Source organism: Macrosteles quadrilineatus, unplaced genomic scaffold, assembly GCF_028750875.1.
Source record: "Macrosteles quadrilineatus isolate MER2022 unplaced genomic scaffold, UCM_ALF_1.0 Scaffold_2__2_contigs__length_208266976, whole genome shotgun sequence".
Classification (NCBI taxonomy): Eukaryota; Metazoa; Arthropoda; class Insecta; order Hemiptera; family Cicadellidae; genus Macrosteles; species Macrosteles quadrilineatus.
In genome coordinates this window covers 65,270,321-65,294,831 of record NW_026542595.1, presented here as the reverse complement: position 1 = coordinate 65,294,831, position 24,511 = coordinate 65,270,321, and the positions used below count along the sequence as shown (strand labels likewise).

General features: G+C 33.3%; 2 protein-coding genes across 3 annotated transcripts in view; one reads left to right on the top strand and one right to left on the bottom strand.

Moving 5' to 3' along the window:
- Positions 1-18,437, top strand: part of LOC128983889 (THO complex subunit 2) — an 84,635-nt gene extending 66,198 nt beyond the window's left edge. The window contains exons 28-34 of the mRNA XM_054403143.1: positions 442-598; positions 3,994-4,034; positions 9,487-9,645; positions 12,348-12,411; positions 12,816-12,892; positions 16,150-16,211; positions 18,270-18,437. Coding sequence (XP_054259118.1) covers positions 442-598; positions 3,994-4,034; positions 9,487-9,645; positions 12,348-12,411; positions 12,816-12,892; positions 16,150-16,211; positions 18,270-18,300 — 591 coding nt within the window. The 3' untranslated portion in view covers positions 18,301-18,437. The remainder of the gene's footprint in view (positions 1-441; positions 599-3,993; positions 4,035-9,486; positions 9,646-12,347; positions 12,412-12,815; positions 12,893-16,149; positions 16,212-18,269) is intronic.
- Positions 18,438-20,139: 1,702 nt separating this feature from the next.
- Positions 20,140-24,511, bottom strand: part of LOC128986303 (alkylated DNA repair protein alkB homolog 8) — a 64,387-nt gene continuing 60,015 nt past the window's right edge. The window contains exons 6-7 of one of the 2 annotated variants that reach the window (XM_054406599.1): positions 21,231-21,386; positions 20,140-20,876 (exon numbers count right to left, since the gene is read on the bottom strand). In XM_054406599.1, the coding sequence (XP_054262574.1) occupies positions 20,199-20,876; positions 21,231-21,386 (834 nt within the window). In that variant the 3' untranslated portion in view covers positions 20,140-20,198. The remainder of the gene's footprint in view (positions 20,877-21,230; positions 21,387-24,511) is intronic. The other variant, XM_054406598.1, reaches the window with a different exon arrangement.

The window sequence follows — 24,511 nt, the reverse complement described above, 5'->3', positions numbered from 1 at the left end:
ATAACACAAATAGAACTAATGGCCACAATTTTTTCAATTTTAAGCACTCTTGTCTCGGATAGTTCTTTTTAGAAGTTTTTGAAAATATATAAATTTGCTGCCGTTTAATTGTAGAATAAGGTGTAGAGTTGTTTTGACCATTCTATGTAACCACATAATTTTAATAACTACATAGTTTTCAGAGCTGTAAATGTGCAAACAGTGTATGGCGTTACAATTAAAATTAGACCAGTCCTATTCCAACAACATATTATCTATATTGCATGTGTGATATTTTCCCAGGTACACCATAAAACAGTTATGCACAGTTCAACAGTAAAGACCATTGGGGCATTAGTTCTGATTTTTTTTTAGAGATTGGCGGGCCTGATTTAATTTTGCATTAACCTATCCAATCACTTATGAACTGTTAAGTTATGCAAGTAGTTGTGTTGTGTACAGGAGGACAGATTCACAGAGATGCCACTCAGTAAAGATGGAGAGTTGACGACTAGAGGTTCCTACTCCAACTACTACCCGTCACAAGACAGTCAGCTCAGCTCAGTGTCCAATAGCAGTTCAGGGTCCCTGCACCATCCCCCACCCGACCAAGACAGAGGTTAGTACACCCATAACCATTTACTATCAGAACCCCTTGAAATTTGGGTTGTGCTGGCCAGGCTTTTTTACTTTGGTCTGAGTCCTAAATTGATTTGGGCCATAATCGGGTTGCTTTGAAAAGTATTGGTTTTAAATAATATGAATTAGAAAAAAAGCTTGATGTGTACCAAATTTCAAAGTAATAATTGCATAGATTAAATCATACTTAAAAATCCAGTTTCAAAGAACTGTATTTTTGAAAAATTATTTAATATCAAAGTCTCCTCCAGGGAATATTAACATGGGTGTTCCTCAAGGGTTTATCTTACGACCTTTGCGTTTTTTACTCTCTTCTATAAATGAGTACCACGGAGACGGAGCTTTGCTCGGATTTGAGTAAACATTAATTTTATTAGATAAGTTATTTAGCTAAATTAAGGATATGTACGGTAATCAATGTGAAAAAGTTTTAGATGATTTAATTAGATAAAAAACATTTTAATACACTTTTATCTATACTATTATATAAAAATCTAATGGTGTCTGTCTGTATGTGTATTACTAATAGGTGCAAAAACTACTGAACCAACTGGGCTTAAATTTTACAAAAATATAGTTACCATACCAAGGACCATTATAGGACTATTCACACTTCGATACTGACCATGGGCTTTGCCCCTTTGGCTTTAAAAGTTGTGGGGTGAAGATTTTAAAAGTAAATATTGATTGGTCTCCATGGCTGCAATGAGAATACTCGCAATGTTTACATTTGCTTTGACATTTCAATGTAAACAAGAAGAACTGCCAAATTGCATATTTCACATTTTAAGACAGCTGATCCAATGAAATTTAATATAATATTTCATACAATATTATGTGGTTGGTTTATTTAATCTAAAGATTTATCAAAGATCATTTATTCAAAAACTATGTCAATGATTATAGAAATAAAAAAAATATTCTAAAAGCATTGCTGCATCAACTCAGGCTCTACTTTAGATTTTAAGGTGTCTTAAGTGTTATGAAAATAATGTTATTGATATAATTTCATGGAAACAATAAGAAAATTACAATGTATAGATTTTTTATATGAGTTTGGAGTCTACTTTAAATAAATTCGAACTGATTGACATGTGTTAGATTAACTTAACATAACTTTCACATTACATTGTTTTTTTATATGTATATTTAGGTAAATTTAGTTATTGTGTTTTTCTAAACCTATGCTTAAATTAAACCAAATAATATCATCAATAACTGAATTGTATATTGTTGATTTAAATAGGCCCTACTCTTATTTTATCTTAACATAGCTTTCAGTTCACATTTACTTTATTTGATAAATTTATTATATGTGTTTTGTCACATCACTGATTAAATTAAACTAAGGAAAATATAATAAAACTAAGCAGTACGCAGTTTTCTTTTGTTTCTAAAATCAATGAAATATCTGTTACTATGTTTACTTAAAGTGTGAAAATGTAAAGGCAATAGACGATGGAACTGATTAAAAGAACTGGAATGATATTAAGTTGTTTGTGGATATTTTTGTAGAGTAGAATCAGAGATGCAATGAAGCATTTTATACTGTATTTGCTATTACATATGTTTTGGCCTTGGTCCTTGATTGCTTTGATAATGATATTAGTTTTGTCTGCTGTCGTTAATGCTAAATTATCTGTTTAACATTTTTTATAGTACAGATATAGTCTCTTTAATATTTCAAAAGACTATTGATAAGGCACAACAATATTTCTAAAGATTATAACAGCTGACTTAGTGTTGCTAATGATTTATTGTGAGTGAAGAAACTGAATATGGAAGGATTTGTAATTTAATATAAAGAAGAGGAAAATTTAAAAAATGTTCATTTATATTTAAAAATTAGCATTTTTGTAACTTCAAAATTGAAATTTAAAATGTCAAAAATAAAGAAAAAAATTTGTTACCAAGGGAGATGAAGGTAAATCATGTATGTGAAAGTTTTAAGATTTGGTCAGTTTTTCTCATATCAGCCTACACAAGATTTAAAATTAATCAAACCCAAAATGGTGGTATCCACTACTTACCAGATTTAAAAGTCATAACTTAAACGTTTCTATTAAGGCCATAAAAGTTGAATTTTGTTTCTAAAAGCGTTGGTGGATGTGTAACTATATTATATGCAACAGATGTAAAGATAAAAATGTTTCTATTTTGTGTCCTCTTCCCGTTGCAAAGCACGGGTACAACAGCTAGTAAATTCATAGATTGCAATACAAATTACCTATATCAGCTGTTTTTATTAACTGCAGCTACAAAAAGGTATTGACGATAACATGGGCACTTAAGGGCTGTAGGGCGGAAACTGGATTTTCCCAACCTCTTGAATTATTTTCTGCAGTTTTAATGAAATCATAACTGTTTTCTGCGATCAAGGAAAAATCATTAACATCTTTGGCAGTCAGGGAAAAATTGTAACGTCCTCTATAGCCTAAGTGAAATTGTGTCCGCGGTCACGGCAAAATCAAGAACATCTTCGGTGGTCACAGCAAAATCATAAACATATTAAAAATTGAGAATGTCTTCTGGGGTCACAGCGAAATAGCAAACAACTGCCACAGTCTTGACAATACCAAGAACATCTTCAGCAGTGTAACGTCTTTCGCAGTTGCAGCGAAATTAAGAATATCCTCCATAGTCATGGCTAACTCTGGAACATCTTCTACTGTTTTTTCGTGACATTATCATCGCGCCCCTTGATCGCAGCAAAATTGTTAACATCTTCCACAGTCACTGTGAAATCGTGAATGTCTTCCGTTTTCTCAGCAAAATTGTGATTAATTTCGCAGTCACAGCATAATCAAGAACATATTCCTTGGTCTTGGCCAAATTTTAAACATCAGCCCTACTTAACACTACCTTTATTGAACAAATATTGTTTTCACCACACTATAATGTTTTTAGTATAAGTCAACTTTTATTATTACAAATTATAAATATCATATCTACAGTTTATGTAGCCGTAAATAATATAAGTGAAGAGGTTAAAGTACTATTCGCCCCAAACATAAAAACAATTTTAATTTAGCCAGTCGGTTAGATGTAAGGAAATAGTAATTAGCAAGAAAATTTCAAAACCACTGATTAGAATAATATGACTTAGTTGTGGGTTATTGTGGGTTATGGCAAACTATCTGCACTGAAATATTGCTGCCCTGCCTTTCCTACAAAAATTGACAATATGACTTTTGAGTAAAAAAGGTTGTAGACCCCTGATTTGAAACAATGCCTTGTTTGAAATATTGCTGCCTTTCCTACAAAAATTGACAATGTGACCCTTGAGTAAAAAAGGTTAGAGACCCCTGACTTAAAACAATGTTTTGTTTTGCTTCTTTGACCTTCAAAAATATTAGGTATATGTATTTTTTTCAGATTCAAAGAGAAAGAAGGTTGAAGCCAGCAGTTCCTCGAAGGTAAGCATCGATGTCTTCTAACAAGATCGGATTCATCGTCTTATCTTACCTGTCTGCGGGAGGTGTTGTGGTGTTTTGGTGGCTCGGAACTCTCTGTGTATTTAAAAAAAAACTTTAAATTCGTGTGTATTAAATTAAATCTACCTTAAATGCGCTGGTCCCTAGTGAGATAAAAAGTCCTGATTAGTCGGAGTAGTTTTTCACGTGTTAATGAATGAATGTTTTTTATATATTCTGTTCTTTGAGAACCTAAAATTCTTCTCCGGGCAATTTTACATACCTAATAATATTCGTTAAAAAACCCTAACGATTAATAAATTCATTTCAAGATTGAAGACAAGTTTTAGATGTTTATCCATCGTCAGCGCAGCTGTCACTGAATAAGAATTAGGTAAAAGGATGTAAGCTTGGAACTTGATAAAATCAGAGATATACTTTTGAACTACAAAAAAAACAATGTTTAGAGAGAACCAAAAGAAAAACTATGACATATTATCAAATGGACAAATGACTTCAACAGCTACAACGAAATATTTGTAAAAAAACCCATAAGAGGTTTACAGAAATAAACGTATGATTTTGAGTCAAATGAAATATTTAGAGCTAAACACTTTATACAGATAAGAAAGCAAATATATTTTGTTAAGGAATACCAAGCAAAATATATCTTATAAACAAGTCAATTAACTAATATGAGCCCTTTATCAACAAATTATCAACCTTGTCTGAAAGAATGTAAAAAGATGGTTCAAGGAGAAGTTATAACATTTGGATATAGAGTTGTGTACTTAAAAAAAGTATATTAAATGAATATTGATGGTGGAATGACACAAGAAAAACCATCAAAATTTTATAAAAACTGATTTTAATGGAAAATGTTTAAAAACATAACAAGAAAAATGCACAAAGAAGAGTTATTAATATTTGTATGGTTTAAACATATGTGATGATGTCTGAGGATCCATTCATTTTGTCACTCTATAAGTAAGATATTCACAGTATTTTAAAAACAAAATATAGCGATGAAAGATTTTGCTTCAAAGTTCAACAATAAACCTTAATTGCGAAAGCCAAATGAAACTGCAGATCACATGAATGAAAATTACCCAAACTTCTTCAATAGTTGAGTGCATAAAGATCAAACAAATCTACAGAAGAAGATTTCTGGAGTCAGTTCTCCATTTTGAAGATAAAATCTTTCTCAAGACCGCAGGGGCTTTCATCCCAAGAAGACTGAAGGTTGTTTGGATCTCCTCATGTCGAGCCCTTGCCACCTCCATCCATGCCCAAGCCTCCCAAACCTCTAGACAGATGGTGAGTACACCAATGTTTTAAGGAAGCAGCATTTTATCATCCCTATGGTAAACATGATCATATTTTTATGCTATATATACTAAAATAGCAGTTGTCAAATGATAACAGTTAAAACCGTTAAACAAATTCTAGTTTAAAAATCTCATGCTCAAAAAAAATTCTGGTTTTGGTCATCTGAAGACATAAATGAATAATAAAACCATATGTAAACTTGATTTTATGCAGTGTGTGCACGATTGTCTCTTTAAAATATTTTAAAAATATTCAACTTTGGTTGATTTAAATTAAGCTGATCCTTACCTTAGTTTTAGCAGTTAAAACATCCAGTTCAATACCTACAAGATTAGTGCAATAAGAGACAATACTCTAAAGTATTAGAAAATATTAAATTAAGTTTGCACTAATTTATTCAAATCTGTTCATGGGGTAAAACTGGAATAAAAATAACTGAAAAGTTAAGGTTTTTCCTAACTGTGAATAATACTTTTTTGAACTTATTTCAGTAGAAAACAGTGCTGTATCACAAATTAAGTAGTTTAACAACAAATTCTTGTGTGTTACAACTATTGCAAACTATTGCAAAATTATAAAAATGTGATTCTTGATATGTTTTGATGATACAAAACACTTGCAGACATTATTTAAATTAGTTTAGTAAGCTGATTCAAATTTTCTCTGTTAACTTTTTGAGCATAAACTAGTATTTATTGATACTAGAAGACGTTATGTTAAGATCATAAATTTGTTTTGAAAAATTATTTACATACCGTATTTCTAGTTACCGTTTTTATGGTAGTCAGTTAGACTGCAGTTTTACAGTTTTTGAAACTTAACTTTATTTATTTATAAATCATGTTAAATTTAATCAGGTTACCCATCATGATTACAGCCAGCGATGCCATTAGAGCCTAGACAATTAGTGCGTGTATTTCAATGGGTCTGTTTACTTTGGAGCTGCGCTTTAAATCTCTCTTGGGTCCCGACCAGCGATAGTAGCTGTGACAATGCTTCAGTCCTTTTTCTCAGCTAGTGTCGTTGGTCGTGCAAAGATGGATATTGAAAGTTTAGTGGCGGAAATAATTACGAAATCGGACAAAAACCATCACAACAGGTTTGTTGTGATAGAGGTTCGTTTTTTTCACCTAGAGAGAAAAAAATATTAAACCATGTTTACAGGAAGAACAGAAAGGAATGTTTTATTTGTACAATATGAATCATTTTAAAATCATCAGCTGTTCCAATTAATTCTAAAAAGGCTAAAGAAAAAATATTAGATGAAAGAACTTAACAAATAAGACCATATCAATATTCAAAACCCATTATAAAAATGTGGTTTTTGAAAAATTATTAAAAAAATGATTGGTTAATCCTTGAATTGTAAAAGCCAATAACATCTAAGGTCTATTACTTTCTCCCTCTATACAAAGTAGGGCCTATATGGAAAAAGAAGAAAAAACTAAATTTTCTTCTTCAGTCACTCATCTTCAACCACTTGACACAACGCTACTATCTCAGCTCCAACATAAACACAGTATGAGAGCAGAGAAATAATCACAGCTTGCATCGCTGCTCGCATCGCTGCTCTTATCGCTAGTCGCAGCTTCGACATAAACACACCCTTAGTTCCATCCATTGCAGTTTCAAAATATTTTTTTGGTTTTAAATTTATAGGCGGTTTGGGAGCTTGGTATTAGCGCTAGTTCGCGACTAAGAACCGGATATTTCCGGTATTTAGGCTGCCGCCTAGAAAACGGGTTTGGGAGCTCGGATTCAGTTAGGCGCGCGCCTAACTTGTGCAGGGATAATCTCGCGCCTAAATATTGTTGGTTTGGGAGTCAAGTAGACTTAGGCGCCAGCCTAAGAGATAGTCTCGGTGGGTTTGGGAGACCAATTTCGGGACTAAGATATATATTTTCGCCATAAAAATTAGTGAGTTTAGTCCCCAACTTTAGTTCTGCCAGGGGGCAGGTCTAAGTCGACATCATGCCGGTATTACCCCATTAGCAAGTTAATTGTTTACATATTAAGTAAAAGAATGTTATATTGGAATTAGTTATTAAATTCCGAACAATTTCATTGCCCTCAAAGTATATTTGATAAAAGTTTTTTTTTAGGTTTCTGTTGTTCAAAATAAAAAAAATCTTGCGGGAAGTAATTTAACGAAATATTATTTTGTTTTTGTTTTTACTGTTAACTTTAAAAAAATATATGGAGCCTAAATAGAATTTATTTCAACTGAGAGTTTGGTTATAAGCACCCGTACCTTAATTATAAATATTTTATTAGCTAGGAAAAAATTAGCAACCGCATACATACCCCCCCCCCACTCAACCCCCTACGAAAAAGTGAAGAGATAATAAACAAAACATAAAAAACTGCAAATAGCTCACAGTCATAATCGTTTTCTTTTTATTGCGTTGTGATTGAGCTCAGTTCAGTGTCATTGACAAGTGCTAGTTACATCAAAATGTAGTACCTAGATTATTTGGAGTATAAGAAAATATATACAGTATATCAATAATCCCGCCACAGAAAACCTACAGACTAAGCGAATATCCAATAACCTAATAGGACTTTCAATTAAATTTATTTAAATAGCTTTAGGTTTAACAAGTAACTAAAACTACCTACGTTTAGTTATGCTACTACAGGGAGGGCAATAAAGTGTGTTTTTTACCAAAATATTAACAGCTTTATATAAAATAAATAAATTTGCCAAGTTTAATCAAAATATATCCATAAACTACAAAACTACAACAGTTAACTTATTCTCCATGAGAATCAATCACATGGGAGTTTTAAATTTACAATTTTTTGAATAGTCTCTGTAGCCAATAACCGTACAAAACATTTTAAGATACTAATTTGTTTTTTATAATCCTTAAAATATTTTAAAGATAAAGATTTATGTTTTAGGGGTTAAAATTGAGAAAAAAACTATTTTTATCCCATAAAACCCGGGGTTCCCATGGTCTGCTCATGCTGGTTCGCGAACTCATTAAGGTTTATCGCGCCTTACACTTTCATGCCAAATTTTATAAAAATCAGACAAATATTACTCAAGTTGTCACGTTCATGGACGTGTATATTATGTATGGGCTATACATATATAAACATTTGAACGAATAGGGACGAACGAATAGGGGATGTTTTTAGCCTCTAGGGACATCAAAATGGAAAATTATATCGGTCCCGGAACTAAGTGCTACCTACGGTAATAGCTACTTCCCTATAGGAAAGTTAGATAAAAGAGTGTCATGTTTAAAATTTTTTTAATTGACAACAATTCTTTGTAAGTATTAATAGATATACATTTGCTTCTCACTATCATAACCTCCGCAATTACTTAAAATACTACTTAATTACTTAAAATACAGGGCAATTGCTGTTTAATTTTGAAGCTTTTTATTGCATGAAACCGAGTTTCAGATGTTACCGTTCCACACACAGGGTAATCGTTGTTAAATGATTAGGCTACCTAATGTTTTTGATCTCTGAAAGAAATCATATTGATTTTCAGAAGCCTATGTTGCTCTGTACGTATTTATAAGGTGTAGTACCAGAGATAAAACATAGCCGTCATTGAGATGTAAATCAACGATCTTACAAAACTAAATTTTTGCAATGGTACAATGCAGAAACTTACACCATAGTCTACTAATTAGCCACCGTTGATATACCAAGATAAAATTGTATCCATCTTCAATTGTTCATCGTTTGTTGTGGTCAACGGTAACGTGCTCTGCAGTGGCCGTTGCCAACGTCAAAACCTGAAATCCCCGCGATTCCATGTCCATCTAGCTGCGCTGCAACTTAGGCGCGACTATACTTGATCTACGACCATTTCAACTTAGGCGCGAGCTCCTAAGCCTGGTTTCTTGTCCGGGGACTAAAGTTAGGCGCGTCTAACACTAGGCGCGTACTAGATGGCCTCGAGCTCCCAAACCGCCTCTTAGTGTAACTATTCTGATTTATTGATTTTTAATTGTTTTTTCCACGTCTTGTTCTTGCCATTCCAATTGAATGTTTTCTCTGAACTGTAATGTAAAAATGTTCTTTAGCATTGAGTCTGTTATAGAAGTGGTTGTAGTGGGACCACTCACCTTTGAGCATTTCAACAATGTTTTGTTGACGACAGAAGCACGAAGAACGGAAAGTGTCAAGCGGTGAAGTGCCATCAAATACTTCGGAAAGGGTGGAGAAAAAGGAGCGCAGGGAAAAGTTAAAGAAAAGTTTGAGAACCCCTTTAGATGAAGAAAAAGAATTAAAAAAAGAAAGAAAGCTGAACAGGAAAAGGGTAAGTTGTGTATTATTCATAGGTTTGAAAAACCTGCACCAAGGGGGCAGCACTGAAGTTTAAAAATTGTGAAATGTAATCTGGGAATTCTAAGCTTAAGACAACTGAGACTATGATCTAGCTGAGAGTGTCACCATAAGATGTAAAATAAATGGTAAGCTCTTACTAGTATGACAGTTTAGTCCATTTTACAGGGTATGTATTTAACAGGGCCTGGAAAGTTAGGAAACATGGTTTTAGGCTGAGGGAAATGTTTGTTAAAAAAAAAATCTTGAAAAATGACAAAGTTATAAAAAAGATAGTGAAAGAGTTAGTAGAAAACAAATCAAAAAAGTGCTAAGCTGTTTAAAAAGGTATATTATCCTATTATCCATCTATCTATCTATCTAAAATACGCTACATGGAACTTTGTGACCAATAAGGCTTTTTTGTTTTAAGATTTAACCCCACATACTATATACCAAAATGTTCGTCTAGGTGTGTAGATTTGCAAACTGACCTTACATTTTTGAACAAGTCCTTTAGGCTCTGCCCCAGTGGCTTATAAAGTTGCCATGTTATCCTTATGAAGAACATATTTGTTTACATTATGAGAAGCTGGATAATTTAATTGCTGTTAATATTTTAGTTGCAATTGAAGGAAACATGTGGTACAAACATTTACTGACTTGGTTGAAATTAAATATTTACTATTTGATTTGAAATTGGGTTGGCGTAAATATTACAATGGAAAAAAGAGAAACCCTGGACAATACATTTGACATACATACTAAAAAGAAAACTGAATTAACACTGTGCTGCTTTTCTTGAGCAATCATTGAAAGAGCCGATTTGCAAACTATGGAAACATAGGAAAGTCATAGAACACCACCAAGTAGAAGAAATAGAACTAATGTTTTATTTTTATTTTTGATTTATAATCGTTATTGTACAACCTAATGTGGCTATGAGTGTGAAACATTTGTAGAAAATACTAAAAAATAAGATCAGCTTTTGAAAAGTGATAAGATATTTACAAGAAATGTTGATTATTTCGAACTGTTATGTACATCAAGAGTAGTTCCATAATCTTTGAGTCGACTCTTTTTTTTAAGACATTGAAAATCATGACTGTTATTTCGTTTTAAAATAACGCCTATAATACTTCGCAATTGCTCGAGTTCGAGCAACAGGCCTACTCTAGTCTTATTTAATTGTAATTAAGGGTAAACAAGAAATGTGGTGAAACAGATATTTTTCCGTAGTATAAACCAGAAAATTGTGTTCTTTTACCTTTAATATTAAACAGTACTGTATGTTTGTTAATTTAAGTCACTTCCTGATCTATTTTTGTTCAAAATTTTTTAAACACTGGATTGTAGGTACCTATTTTTCTGTTAGGTTTTTTTTTTTTTGTTACTTTGTCAATATAAGGGCGTGTAACCCTCTGAGTGGCCAACCGACCGTATCAGTCAGATAGTGTGTGAGTAGGGAGTGGCCAAAACATTTTGTAACACTGATTAAACATATATTAAATGACATATACTAAACGTGACTAAAACCAATATGAAACAAAAGACATGTTATAAAGTTTAATCTTTATAACACTAACAACCCCAGTAGCACAAGCACAAAAATGTTATGACGGTTAGAATAAACAATATGATTAAGCTGAAAATCGATCCAACTGCTGACAATCTCAGAACGTCAAAACAAAAGTTTTTTTGAAAATAAGAGTAATGTTGTGTAAATTTCATTTTAGTGTGTTGAGGTTGGTATCAATGTACGCAGAAATAAAGGCTGAACAAGAATATAATAATAATGCAATTAAAATATTGAACGTAAATCCTGTAGGATATTTTAAAAGTAACCTTTTTGTCAAAATTGGGAAATGATTCTATTGGTTCTAAAATGCATATTAGGAGATTATTAAATCTTTTGCAATAAAGTTGCATGTCATTTTGAAAAGCACAACAAGTAGATTATTTTGGTTTTTGGTTGTCACAGCTGACATCTGGTAGTGACTTTTGGCATGATTACATGCCTACTGCCCATCAGTGTATTCGTAAAATATAGCACCTTTGTCGAGGGCGAGTGTAACTTCCGCGTTTTATTAACAGTGTATCATTATTGAATCCGTTATATTTACCTTGTGAAAAGTGTTAGTGTGTGTATAACAGCATTTTTATAGATCAAAAACTAAAAAGATAACTGAAGTGTGCAATATAGTAAAATAAAGAACAGAATACTCATGCCCTTACAACATCAAATTATTGGTTTTTCCATTCACAAAAAAATGGCAAATAAAAATAAAAGACCTACCTCATGTCAAAAAATATATTATTTGAAAAAACACACAGCACTGTTAAAAAGAAATCCAGCTTACAGGGTTGAGAAATCCAGTTTTATCCCGTTGTAGGCCTAATAGTTGTGTTCTCTTGCCAAATTGGTTGAAGTCAAATATTGTACAATAAGGATAAATCAATATATTTCAGGGGTCTTTAAAGTACATTGTCCAAGGGGCTAAATGTGTTATACTGTAATAATTATCGTAGCTCTTAGAAAGGCATTTATATGGCAATCCTATCATTTGTAAATTTCAAGTCCTCATTTAAATCCTTTTTTTATGTTACCTCTTTTCAGCCTTATACAAAATGAAAAATAATATATGGTATATTTTTCTCAGATTATTCAGATTGACCTAAATCTTTCTTGCATTTCAGGACAGAGCTGAAGAAATGGCTCTAGCTGCTGCGGAACAGAAAAGAAGAAAGAGCGAAGAAAAAGGTGTGATTATTTTGTTGCATGAATACATTGTTTACTTTGCATGATTATTTGTGAATTGAACTGTACCTGAATTTTTAAGCATCTAAACCTTTTTTGTACAGGTAGGCCTTATTGAATTTACTATAGTTTAATGATAATTACAATGGAATCAGCTGTATGAGAATATTAATCAGCTAAATCAAATATGTAATACGGTTTGTATTCCATAAACATTGGTTTTTTTTTTTTTTTTTTTTTTTACTTTACCCAATTTGAATTTCTCTAGTCAAGCAGTCTACAAGTCTTTGTGTAGGTAGTAGTATACTTGGTCATATTAAACCAATGTGAGTGTAAAACATATTCAGTGTAAGGTATGATAATAGGATTCAAGCCGTGATGCATGATTGTGTTTTGATACGTTTCAGGTTCATCCAAAGTAACGTCCAGCCACCAAAACGGGGATCATGGAGATTCTCATAGAGACAAACGTCAATTTCAAAAGGTATGTATAATGTTGATGTCCCAATCTCTGTAAAAAAATAAATATTAAATCTTGCCTACATTTAATTAATATAACAGAACCAGCACAATATTACTCGATCCTTTTTTTTACGTACTGCCAGGGCCATTTGTACCCAAACAGTACTTGTTTTGAGCTACTCAGGGCTTACACTAGTCCAGGGTCTCCAACCTACGGCCCAGGGAAGGCCTACTGGGAAATAATTATTTGTATATAATTGGTATAAATCGATGATCGTCAATGTTGCGACAACACCCGTAAGTAAATGTTTTACTTACGTTTATCACTCCATGATATCGTGATAGTCATTCAAGAACCCGCAGCATCTTAGCAATAATGTGGTTGTCAATCTTGGTCGCGGCAATACCGAAGTGTAAATGTTGCGGTCTCGGTGATAGCGTGGTCGTCACTCAAGGTCACAGCAAAAATCATAAGTAAATGTAGCAGTATCGCCGATACCGTGATCGTCGCTCATGGTCGTGGCAATACCCGTAGGTAAATGTTGCGGTATCGGCGATACCAGTATCATCTCCTGCGATCGCGACTGCACTGAGAACATCTCTTGCGTAATCAGTCAAATGTCTGTGATGATCTCCTATGATGATTTACTTATGATACTAAAAAAGAACCATTGGAACGCCGTCAATGAATTGAGACTTGTTGGCTATTGGTGATAATTGTAGTCCTTGGTCCATATCAAATTAAAGTACAATTCTCGGTGCCCTTGATTGCTGGATACCCTGTTTATGTGCATACAGTAGAACCCTTCATATCCGACCATGATGCACGGAATCTCCGCGACATCGGTAATTGACTCTCACGGCCTTGACAACACCCGTGAGCATAACCTGCAGCCTCCCCGACTTCAGTAATCGTCTCCTGCGAACGCCGCAACACCCGTAATCGGTGACAGTTTGGATTGTCTGCTGCGATTACAGCAACATCCGCAATTGGCCGTTTGGGTTACTGCTCGGGCTCGGCGTCATCGCTCCAGACGACACTAGGTCGGTTATTCCGAGGTCTGATATGAGGGTTTCTACTGTAGTACACCTCTCTCACACTTTCCAGGTTTTTTATAAGAGAAAGTTTGCTGTAAGCATGTGCTTAGTGATTAAGCTATATTAATACAGATCTTTCAAGCTAAGTGTACCTTTCAACAATCCTAAGAATCAGGACAACAAACTTTAATCCTGATTTGGCTGACCTTAGCAAATACAAAATTCTCCCGAAAAATTGCTGTTAATTTGATCTTTACACTCCTTGTAAACTCATTTTCATCCTGTGTTTTCATCAGTCTTACTTTAAAACTTCCATTATAGATCAAATATTAGTTTCATGGTTAACATACTATAAAACTAATTTTTATTAACTTTCTTATGAATTTGAATAATCATAAGAATACTTATTATATGACAAAGTATAAATATGACAAACACAGTTTATAAAGGCTACCCATAAATAATTATGTGAGTTAAGTCAATTATTTTGTTTGGTCACAGTGTAATTCACACAAAAATGTACAGAACTTTAGTTAGTCAAAAATATCCGAGCTCTTACTTGGAAACTGCCTTTATAACTTAATAACTACCACTAACTTTATATGTGGGTTATTTGGAGGGGGCTACCTTACTACACTCAATGTTGACAGTTCGGTCTGCCATTCCTCAAACTTTTTTATTTGGTTGTTGAGTAATAAAGATTGGATAACCCTGCTGTAGTCTATCAACCCAGACTTGAGATTGGGAAAACTCCTCTCCGTTCAGAAATTATACATCTAGTACGTGGCAATTAGACCCAAACCTCGACATTTAAAGTGAAAGCCAACTTTTGACACTGTATTGTTCTGTATAGTTCCTATGTGCAGTCAAAAGTTACACCGTCCACTCACCACAACCAAAATTTGAAGGCTCCTATACCCTTAAAGCCCTTCACAAAATAAACCCTCATCAAAACCCTAAATGCAACCAACTGGTCTTAAGAAATTCTGAATTGGCTCACCAGTTAGTTGGCACTTAAAACAAAGTTCCCCTCTGGTTGAAATTTATGATATTAAAAAAGTGGTTAAACTCAGCTGAATTTTAATTTTCTTTTAAGGCAGATTTGATTTTTCTTTGATCTGTACTCAATCATATGTTCTCAAAATGCATCTATTTGTATACTGTTCATATTTATTTGTTTTGTTCATTTTTACATGTTTCATATTTCTCTCTGCTTGAAATTATTTTTATCAAACAAAAATTCACACTGTTTCATGTTTCATTTTTCATCATTCTATCAAGAAACCATCAAGAAAAAAAATATATATGTGTGTGTGTGTGTCCGTGAATATGATAACTGAGTAATTTTTGTCCAATTTTGATGAAATTTGGTTATCTATAAAAATTTGTACGAATGGTGTTTTTGCCTCTGGGGACATCAAAATGAAAAAGTAAATCAGTCCTGGGCCTAGGTCTTACCATGCCACCTATGGTAATAGCTACTTCCCTATAGGGAAATTCGCTAAAAGACTTGGTTTATGCCTTTAGAAGCTTCTTTTCCATTAAAAAGTAAACTTCTTCTCAGTAAGGTCTAGCGAGGTCTTCAAGGGCTTATCACTAACATTCTCAGGCCACTAGAGTCACAATTTGCTCTTATAAAATACAAAAACATTATCCTGAATACAACAAATAATTTCTTTTGTAACTTATTATTGTACATTACAGGAACTATAATGAACAATTTGAAGTGAAAAGTTAGCTTTCACTTTGGATGTTGAGGTTAGCTTGTTCTTTTCGGCTATTTGCACCGTACTAATAGTGTTTATTTATTTACCTAACCCGCCATGTTAAACTTCCCTATCCCAAGCGTGATGTATACAACTTCTTTACTTCACTCAAAAACACACTCGGTGATGTAATGAAACCCATTTATATAACATTGAGTGCTCAACTTAAAAAATTATACCTCTATGGAGCCAACGGCGTTTAATGCTAGAAATCAGCTGTGCGCTTGAATTTTATTGTAATGCTTTAAATAATTATCCTAACCTAGCTTTTGTTTGTAAAAGAACGTTACTGTTAGAAGATGAGTGAAATGGATAATGAAAAATATTGTACGTAACCTCCTGTATATTGTCGGGTCAGGTAAAATCTTGTACGTTGCACGTTTACATCACTTCAGATGTAAAAACGCTCTTACTACACTCGTAAGGTAAATAGCTATTACTTCATTGTTTACATACAGCATTGTTTTTGTTGCAGGAGAAGTCACCTTACGTTAGAGAGAGAGAACGATCTCATGACAGAGAAGGCAGAGATAAACAATATCCTTTCTGTGCCAACACTAAATTTATATGTTTTAAGTCCTTAGTCTTGCCAAACTAACAAAATATTCTACTTCACATGAACTAGCAAACTTAAACAAATAAAACTAAAATGCTTCGAAGAAGGCTAAATATTCAATTCTGCCTGGAAGAGATGTATCAATGTACACAGAGTTCCTGAGTGTTTAATTCAGTTGACCGACCAGCAGCAGTGTTTACGGTTAACTTTAACGTTGTTAACAAATCTATTCCAGAATATTTAAGGATTATAAGACGATTACTTGGTATAAGTGTTACAAATAGAGAATCACCATCTCGACTAATACTAAATCAATAACTAATATAATTTGCCACATAGCCTTGTTCTTGTTACTTAGCTTCTTTCTCTTCAGTCAATTTCCTATATAGGGAATAAGCTATTATCACAGGTCAAATGATAAGACGTAGACCTGAGATTGATTTACGTTTTGGTTTTTCGGTCCCCAGAAGCCAAAAACACGCCCTGCTCAAATTTATATATTTAAATAGGTATATTATAGACGTGTGTCCATTAGAACAATAACTCTAGCAAAAATTTGATTGATTTTACTAAATATGGTTAAAACTGGTTCATTTACGGATATTTGATCGAGCTTGTGAACCGTCATTATCAGACTATGGGAACAGGGTTTAACACGTTCAGTGCGGCAGGCATTCCAACAGGCGCTCGCCAATGGCGGCAAGGCCCGGGCGAAGCCCCGGCGCGGCACCGTAACAGCGAACACAATTGGCATTCAAATATTTCAATCTGGCGAATAACAAAAGAGCAGTAGTGATTGTACTACGTTACCCCAAGATTAGACGTAGTTCTCTAAAACACCCAAAGGTAGCAGCACTGCCTTGATCAGTAGTCAGTGCTTTTGTAATGTGGCTTGAAGAGAGAAAATCCCCGAAACCGAAACAAAAGCATTGTCAGACGGGATTTTACTGGAAATTTTAGTACCAACCTACACCAAAATAAAGCTCACATTCTAAGCTACATTGGTAGCAACGATTTTAGCGTTCACTGGCAATGGCTGAGCTCATACTGAACTAATGTACTAGGGGTTGCGCAACTACATGTAGGCCGATAGGAGCGCTCGTTGACTACATCAATTGATGTAGTCAGCACTGAACGTGTTAACGTGGTAAAAATGGTCTTATGTGCTTTTTTATTCTAAAAATATAGCCTATGCTAATATTTTGAAGTGTTAGGCCTATTATGTCTATTATCAAATTGCAAAGGAAATAAAAAAAAGCTATAAATTTAAAATTGTTATGCTAATATTAATATTGTGTTAAAATATTACATGGAGAATAAGTAAATTGTTGTAGATTACTTGTTTGTGGATACATTTTTATTAAATTTGGTAGATTTATTAATTTTGTACCGAGCTAATAACATTTAGGAAAAAAAAATACACACTATGTTCCTTGTAGGTAGCAACAAATCTAAGTACATACTAAAACCTAATGCCTCTTAAATGGGGAATAAATATAAAGTGTTTTTATAAAGGGAATATTTTAGTGGAAATCCGATCAGTCAAACGGTAATCCATATAGTCAGCAGGTTAGCTGCTGTGGGGATATTAAAGTGCAGTACAATTTCAAACAATTATATTTGTACTGTACTTAAACATGTAATACTTAAATATGTATGATATCAAATAGGAGTACGAAACACGCAACTCTTGAATACCACTCACCACACGCTCATAAAAAAGGTCATTGCTCCTATAGTTATTTATTTTCAATATTTTTGTCACAACAGTGTCAGCCGTTGCTCTTCCCTCGGGCAGAGACCATTAAAGCTTTTACTCTTAACTTTTTGCAAGATCATTGGCCTGTCAAATTCACTATTGGTAACGCTAATTCAAAAAGGTCTCTCGATGGTCCAGTCTACCTAGCCTATAGTCGTCCATCTAAGCTGGATTATCGAGGTTTTACTGTAGGTAGAGTATTTTGTTTTCACTATTTGCTTATATAATATCTATAATAAGTTTGTGTAACATTTCTAATTGCTTCCTTAACCTAGAGTACCAGACGTTCCGGTGATGCAAAGAGAAGGTGATTTGGATCTATTCTGGATAGAAGCTACAATTTTTTTAGTTTGTGTTAAGAAATGTATAATTCAATTTTTTAAATAAACCAATGTAAAATGTTATCGTGTATAGCAATATTTTGGTTTTATTGTAATACCACCTAGATTATTTTTTTATAATTAAAAATTATCTTTAGTGTGTGTAAGTGTATCTATTTTATAGTAATGCAATTGGTAGTCAAGCGTTAGTTTTACCGGTGTTGTTATTGTGGTGGACCAGGTATAATCAATAGCTGAATTTTCTAAGGCAATGAAGAACTAACTGGGAGGTTTAGGGTTCAAATAAATCAAATCTTGTATCAGGTATGGTGTTTAACTCCCTTGTGAGTGACATAGCGGGGTGAGGATTGCCAAAGTCTACAGAAGGTAAATTGCCTAACATGGGCTTGATGTCCTGCGAAACGCACACAGCACAGCTGCCACCTTCCAACCAAATTGTCATTGTTTTTGTGTTAGATCATAATACAAGACTGTTCTATATCTATCTCATTAACTAAAACCTGAGAGGGTTTTATTTATCTAAAGCTAACCACTTGGACAAATTTTCATGATCCTTCATTGAAAAAAATTAAGAGGAAGGGAATGTAGCAATAAATAGCCGTACATTTAAGGAATAATATTAATAAAGATATTTTGATAGCCAAAATAAAATATTAAATGAATATTTTTGAAGAAAGTAAAAACAATGAAAGAGGACATGGGATAAAATAAATTAAGTTATGAGTAGCAATAAAAATCAAAATGTTGATGAAACAATTGAAAAATAAATGGTTGATAAGTCAGAACATTATGTGACCAGTTTGCTGATACTGTTTTACATTAAAATAGTATATTTCATCACTAGGGCCAAAAGTGACTCTTTTCAACCCGTGCTCAAGTTTTACAATCGAGGTGAAGCCAAGGTTTGAAAATGAACGAGGGTTGAAAAACATATTTTACCCGTGTGATGAACTATATTTTGTTGTCATATTGGACCATTGTTTAAACAAATTATGTTACAAAACTAAAGTTATTTGTGCAACTTTTGCACTCAAGTTGCACATTATATTTTTCCTACAGTTACCATAAAACAAATAAATTGATAAAGAAATGTGCCTTCTTGTTGAAAATCTGGAGTGAGAAAAAGTAGAGTGAGACAATGTTAACATTGTCTCAATGATGAGCGAATTGGCCACTTTGCTTTCTCAAATCAGTGAGAGAACATGTACATTGTTAGGTAACTGCAGGAAAAAATAGTTTTAATGTAAAGATAACCTCTCAAAACTACTTCTAACTTGTTTTCAATTTAATTTTTGCTAATGTAACCGAGTAGCTGTAGACACCCTGCATTTGTGTATGCCCACAAAAACTTGGAACATGAATATCGATTTTTGTGTTCATAAAATTAGGAAAAGCATTATTACCATGGATTTAGTTATATTAATAATTTGCCTGGGGACAAAATAGCAGGGGATAATAATTACAGATCCTCATCACTAAATGGCTGGCATTAGCACAAATATTTCTCAACAAGTGTTACCACCTCCAGATAGATATAGCTCAATAGTTACCCCCACTGATTTGTGCGTGAAACCTTTTAGTTGTAGGTGAAACCTATTGAACGTGGTTATTATGTTGAAAAGAAACTTGATATGAATTGCCAATGGATTAGTAGTCCTAAAAGTGGCATTTCACCTCCCCTTCAAACAGTCCACAAAAATCTACTTTTTTCATAATGTTGTAACAACTGCTGCAAATGTTCGAGGAGGGAGAAATAACTTCAATTTAAACTTAATTCTATCATTTACCTGGAGAATTATGTGCATTGTACAAAAAAGAATTAAAACTTTTCTTAATAATTACATGTTTATTTACATTCATTCTCTTGGTTATTTTTCATCCTTCTGAAATATCACACACCAGTTTCCCTCTGTGTAATAAGAATCCAACACATTAATTCCTTCAATTTTATTGCACAATTTAACAAGTTCATTTTCCTCAAACACATGATAGTATCTCAAGAAAACTGCTTCCTTTTTCTCTTCAGCATTTTTGCTCTTGACTTTCCAAGGTACAAACACATCTTGATGCTGAAACTCTGTTCTAGCTGTGTGAATTGGAAGTTTAAAATCATTGTTTGTGATGTTTGGACTATCTACACTGGTATAGAATTCTAATGGTTTTTCTGAAGTGCTCTCTTTCACACTCTTTTCACATTGGTGGATTCTATTCTCTGCCACTTCACGGGCTTGCGAAATTTTCTCACTTCGGTCACAGCCTCTCCGGTTTTTCCGGTCCTGCTTGAGATACGCAGTCTTGCTTTGTTTGGTCTGATCTTTGGCCCACACAGTGACTAGAGCTCGTCCACCAGGCATCAACACACGACTCATCTCGCGCAAAGCCTGCTCACGTCGCGCAGCAGTCGACAGGTGATGCACGACTGCCACACTAATGATCCCGTCAGCCACGTTGTCTCGGAGAGGAAGACTGAGACAGTCCGACACAAACACTTCAAAACCTCGACTGTGTGTGATTCCTGCCAAACCCTCGCTCCGATCAAACCCTACCTGTAATGATAAAGCCTTATCATTATTTGTCAAAGAAATGTGAAGTTTTGCAGATAATATTCTCACTAAATTGCCTAACCATGTCATCCCTAGTGATTGTCAAATAAAGTAAAAGTAGTGAAAACAAGGTAGAATGAAGATAAATTCCAACGCATAGAATGAGCAGAATTTTAAACATAAATTTTAAAGTCCAAAACCTTTTGTATAAATCTGACATTTCATCTCAGGATGAAGAACGTATAGTGCAAATCCTTGGGTGTAGTTGAAAATTAAAATGTTTATTTGTTCATAAAGCTATAAATTAATAATTAACATGCCTATATTTGTTCATATTCAATTAGATAAGACACGAACCTGGTAAACAGCACGGTTGACACCAAAGTATTTGCCGTTGCCACAACCAGCGTCCACTATAACAGATCCAGCATCAAACAACATCAGAAATTGCTTAACATTCGGCCACACCTTGGTTCTGGTCTCGCTGAAATGGTCTGCAATGTTGTTGTACACCTTTAAAAGAAAAATATAAAAATGAATATGGTAAAACTTCGCAACTAAAACAGCTTAAGATTGATGAGCACTGAAATGCATCTTAGACAAAGGAAAAGAAAGTGAAGTGACCGAGCAGGGTTCAGGGTCAGGGGCGTCGCCTTGGGGGGGGGGGTAGGGGGGGAGCCTCACCCCCCTAGAATCTGGGAAAGAGAAAAGTTGGGAATTTTCTTGCCACCAGTTGGGAAGTCAGATAAAAGAAAAATATATTTTTAAACTAAACAAAATTTAAATATTTGCAAAAATCCATCAAAGATAAAAATTTCTTTGACTTGGACAAATAAACTTGACGCTTCTTTGATTTAATTTAACTTTGATTAAACAAGGCTAAACACGCCTTATTTTAAGAAATCAATAATCAATTAGTGGTATAGCTTGTTGGAATTTTGTTTAGAAATTTTGTTCCTTATTGGACGTATGTTGGCTACCTTGATCCTGTCCTGTGTTGATGATTCGTCTGCGAGTTTGAATTTTGAAAGTGCAAGCAATGTAGCTCTTCTGTTCAATTATGTTGTTTGTGGTATTTGGAGCAGGCTAACTGACCGGAGTACTTGCTAATAAGCAGATTAAAATAACATTAAAGATAGGTTTTGTGTATCAGTATTACCTTTAAAACTCTTATTTTTTAATAACCTAAATGGAATATTTATTCTCTGAATATATTTTAAAAATCTACACAAGTTATTTATCATTCCTAATTAAGGATTTACAAAAATTAATCAACTAATCACTCTGAAACAGATCTACGTGGACAAAACATAATCTAAAATTTGATGTTTGACTTTCACCCAAGTTTGATTTTTGTCTAAGTTCTAGTTTGATGAAGATGAAGGTTAACATTTTTATTGTATGTATAAGTTTATTATCAACCAAGTTGAACGTTTTTATTTTATACGAGTCTTATTTTAGGTTTATTTTTTCTAGACTAGAATAATATTATTCACAAAACTTATATTAATATTTCATCATTACAAACTTGTTTAGGCCTACCCTAGTTGTAAGTTTTATGAAAGTTAAAATGTTGATCTTAACTTCTAAAAGTATTTTAATTTCATTATTTTGTAATAAAATATTTTTTCTATTCTAATTTGTACTCTGAGGCTTATTTTATATCCCTAAAATTTTTAACTGCTACGTCTGCTAACTTACCACAATGGTTTGTAAAGTTTTTTGGATTTGAAACATTACTTGTTCAAGTTTTTTGAAGTCATAAAATTGCATTATGAATTGGTAGAAGTTTTAGAAATTGAGTAATTTTGTATATATGTAAAACTAGCTATGTTTTTAACCGACTTCCCCACTACCAACAAAAGGAGGAGGTTCTCAATTTGTTTGTGGCGATGTTTTTTTTTTCTATGTATGTTCACCAATTTCTCTGTGATTCTTTTACCGATCAGTGTGGTTCCACCACCAAAATAACCAGGAGAGTTCCTATTTGGTACCTTATATATTATGTTTAAGTATAATATTAGTTTCGGTGAAAAATTCTGAAAACCTTAAATATTCAACATTTATTTTGTTTACATTTGTGCAGATTGTTTACATTTGTGCAGAGAAGGCAATAAATAATAATAACATTCCTACAGCTGTTAGTTGAAACCATTTAAATGAAGCTACAGACAATTCTTCATGAAACAGTTGCTTCATATTGATCAATAAACTATTTCTTGCCATGGAGCCTAAATTAATTACATTGGGAAAAATGCTTTTTGTTTTGGTTACTATAAAAAATGTATTTTAACGTTTGACCTGATTTGTGTATACAGTAATTCTGTTTTTAGTATTGAATATTCTGACTTACAAAAACATATATATTTCAGTGAATAGCTGTATGATATTGACAAATAAAGGTGTATTGTGAAAACCAAAGCATTCGTAAAACAGGTCTAAATATAAATTAAATGCTATTATTCCTTACACGACCTAAGAAGTGTGACAGTGCATAATCGTCAATTGTCTTAAAAGTGTTAAATATTTTAATTACTAAACATGCATTTTTAGATGTGGAATGTTTATTGATATTCTCTACCCAGTTACTATAACATATCAATACTATTATGCCTGCTTTGGAAAGTCCTAGAGGGAGATGATTTGCAATTTCGACTAGGCTATATCTTGATCAAACAAAACCACATACATGGCTTGCACCACTTTTAGCTAAACCAATCTTTCATATACATATTTCATTTGCAGATGTGGAATGTTTATTAATATTCTCTACCCAGTTACTATAACCTATAACATATCAATACTATTATGCCTGCTTCGGAAAGTCCTAGAGGAAGATGATTTGCAATTTCGACTAGGCTATATCTTGAGCAAACAAAACCCCCTACATGACTTATACCACTTTTAGCTGAACCAATCTTTCATATAATATTTTCCAAAGGTACTATATGTGTTAACGACCAATTTTCCACTTTTGAGAGATTGTTTAGTGCTGGTAGCTGAGGAATAACTTTCATATTGTTCCAAAAGGCTTGAGACCATGGTGGAAGGAAAAAACATAGGTGTGCTATTCCCACATATTCTGACGTCACTCGGATTGCAAACAAAAGATCACCTGATTGTAACTGTCAAATTAGTATGTATTTGTTTTGATTTGATTGTTATTGTTTTTATAATAATAAAAACAATAACAACCAAATCAAAACAAATACATATACTAATTTGACAGTTACAATCATGTGATCTTTTGTTTGCAATCCGAGTGACGTCAAAATATGTGGGAATAGCACACCTATGTTTTTTCCTTCCACCATGGCTTGAGACGTTACTGTATTTCTTTTTATAATGTAGAAGTACACCGATTGCAGGAAACGATGATGTCTGACATTTCAATGTATCTAGAAAAGACAATTAGTTTTTCATCAGGCCTAATGTAATGGAAAACTCTTTCTTTCTTAAGGAATATCTAAAAATGTTTATTTTCATAACCAATGATTATGTAACCTGAACAGGTGACTCAAGCAGTTTTAAAATAATTATTGTTCTGTGGAACTTTTGATTGTTTCAAACAGTTTTGCTTATCAAAAAACCTCAAGTAATTGATATATAAAAAATTATACAGTCACTTACTTACTTAC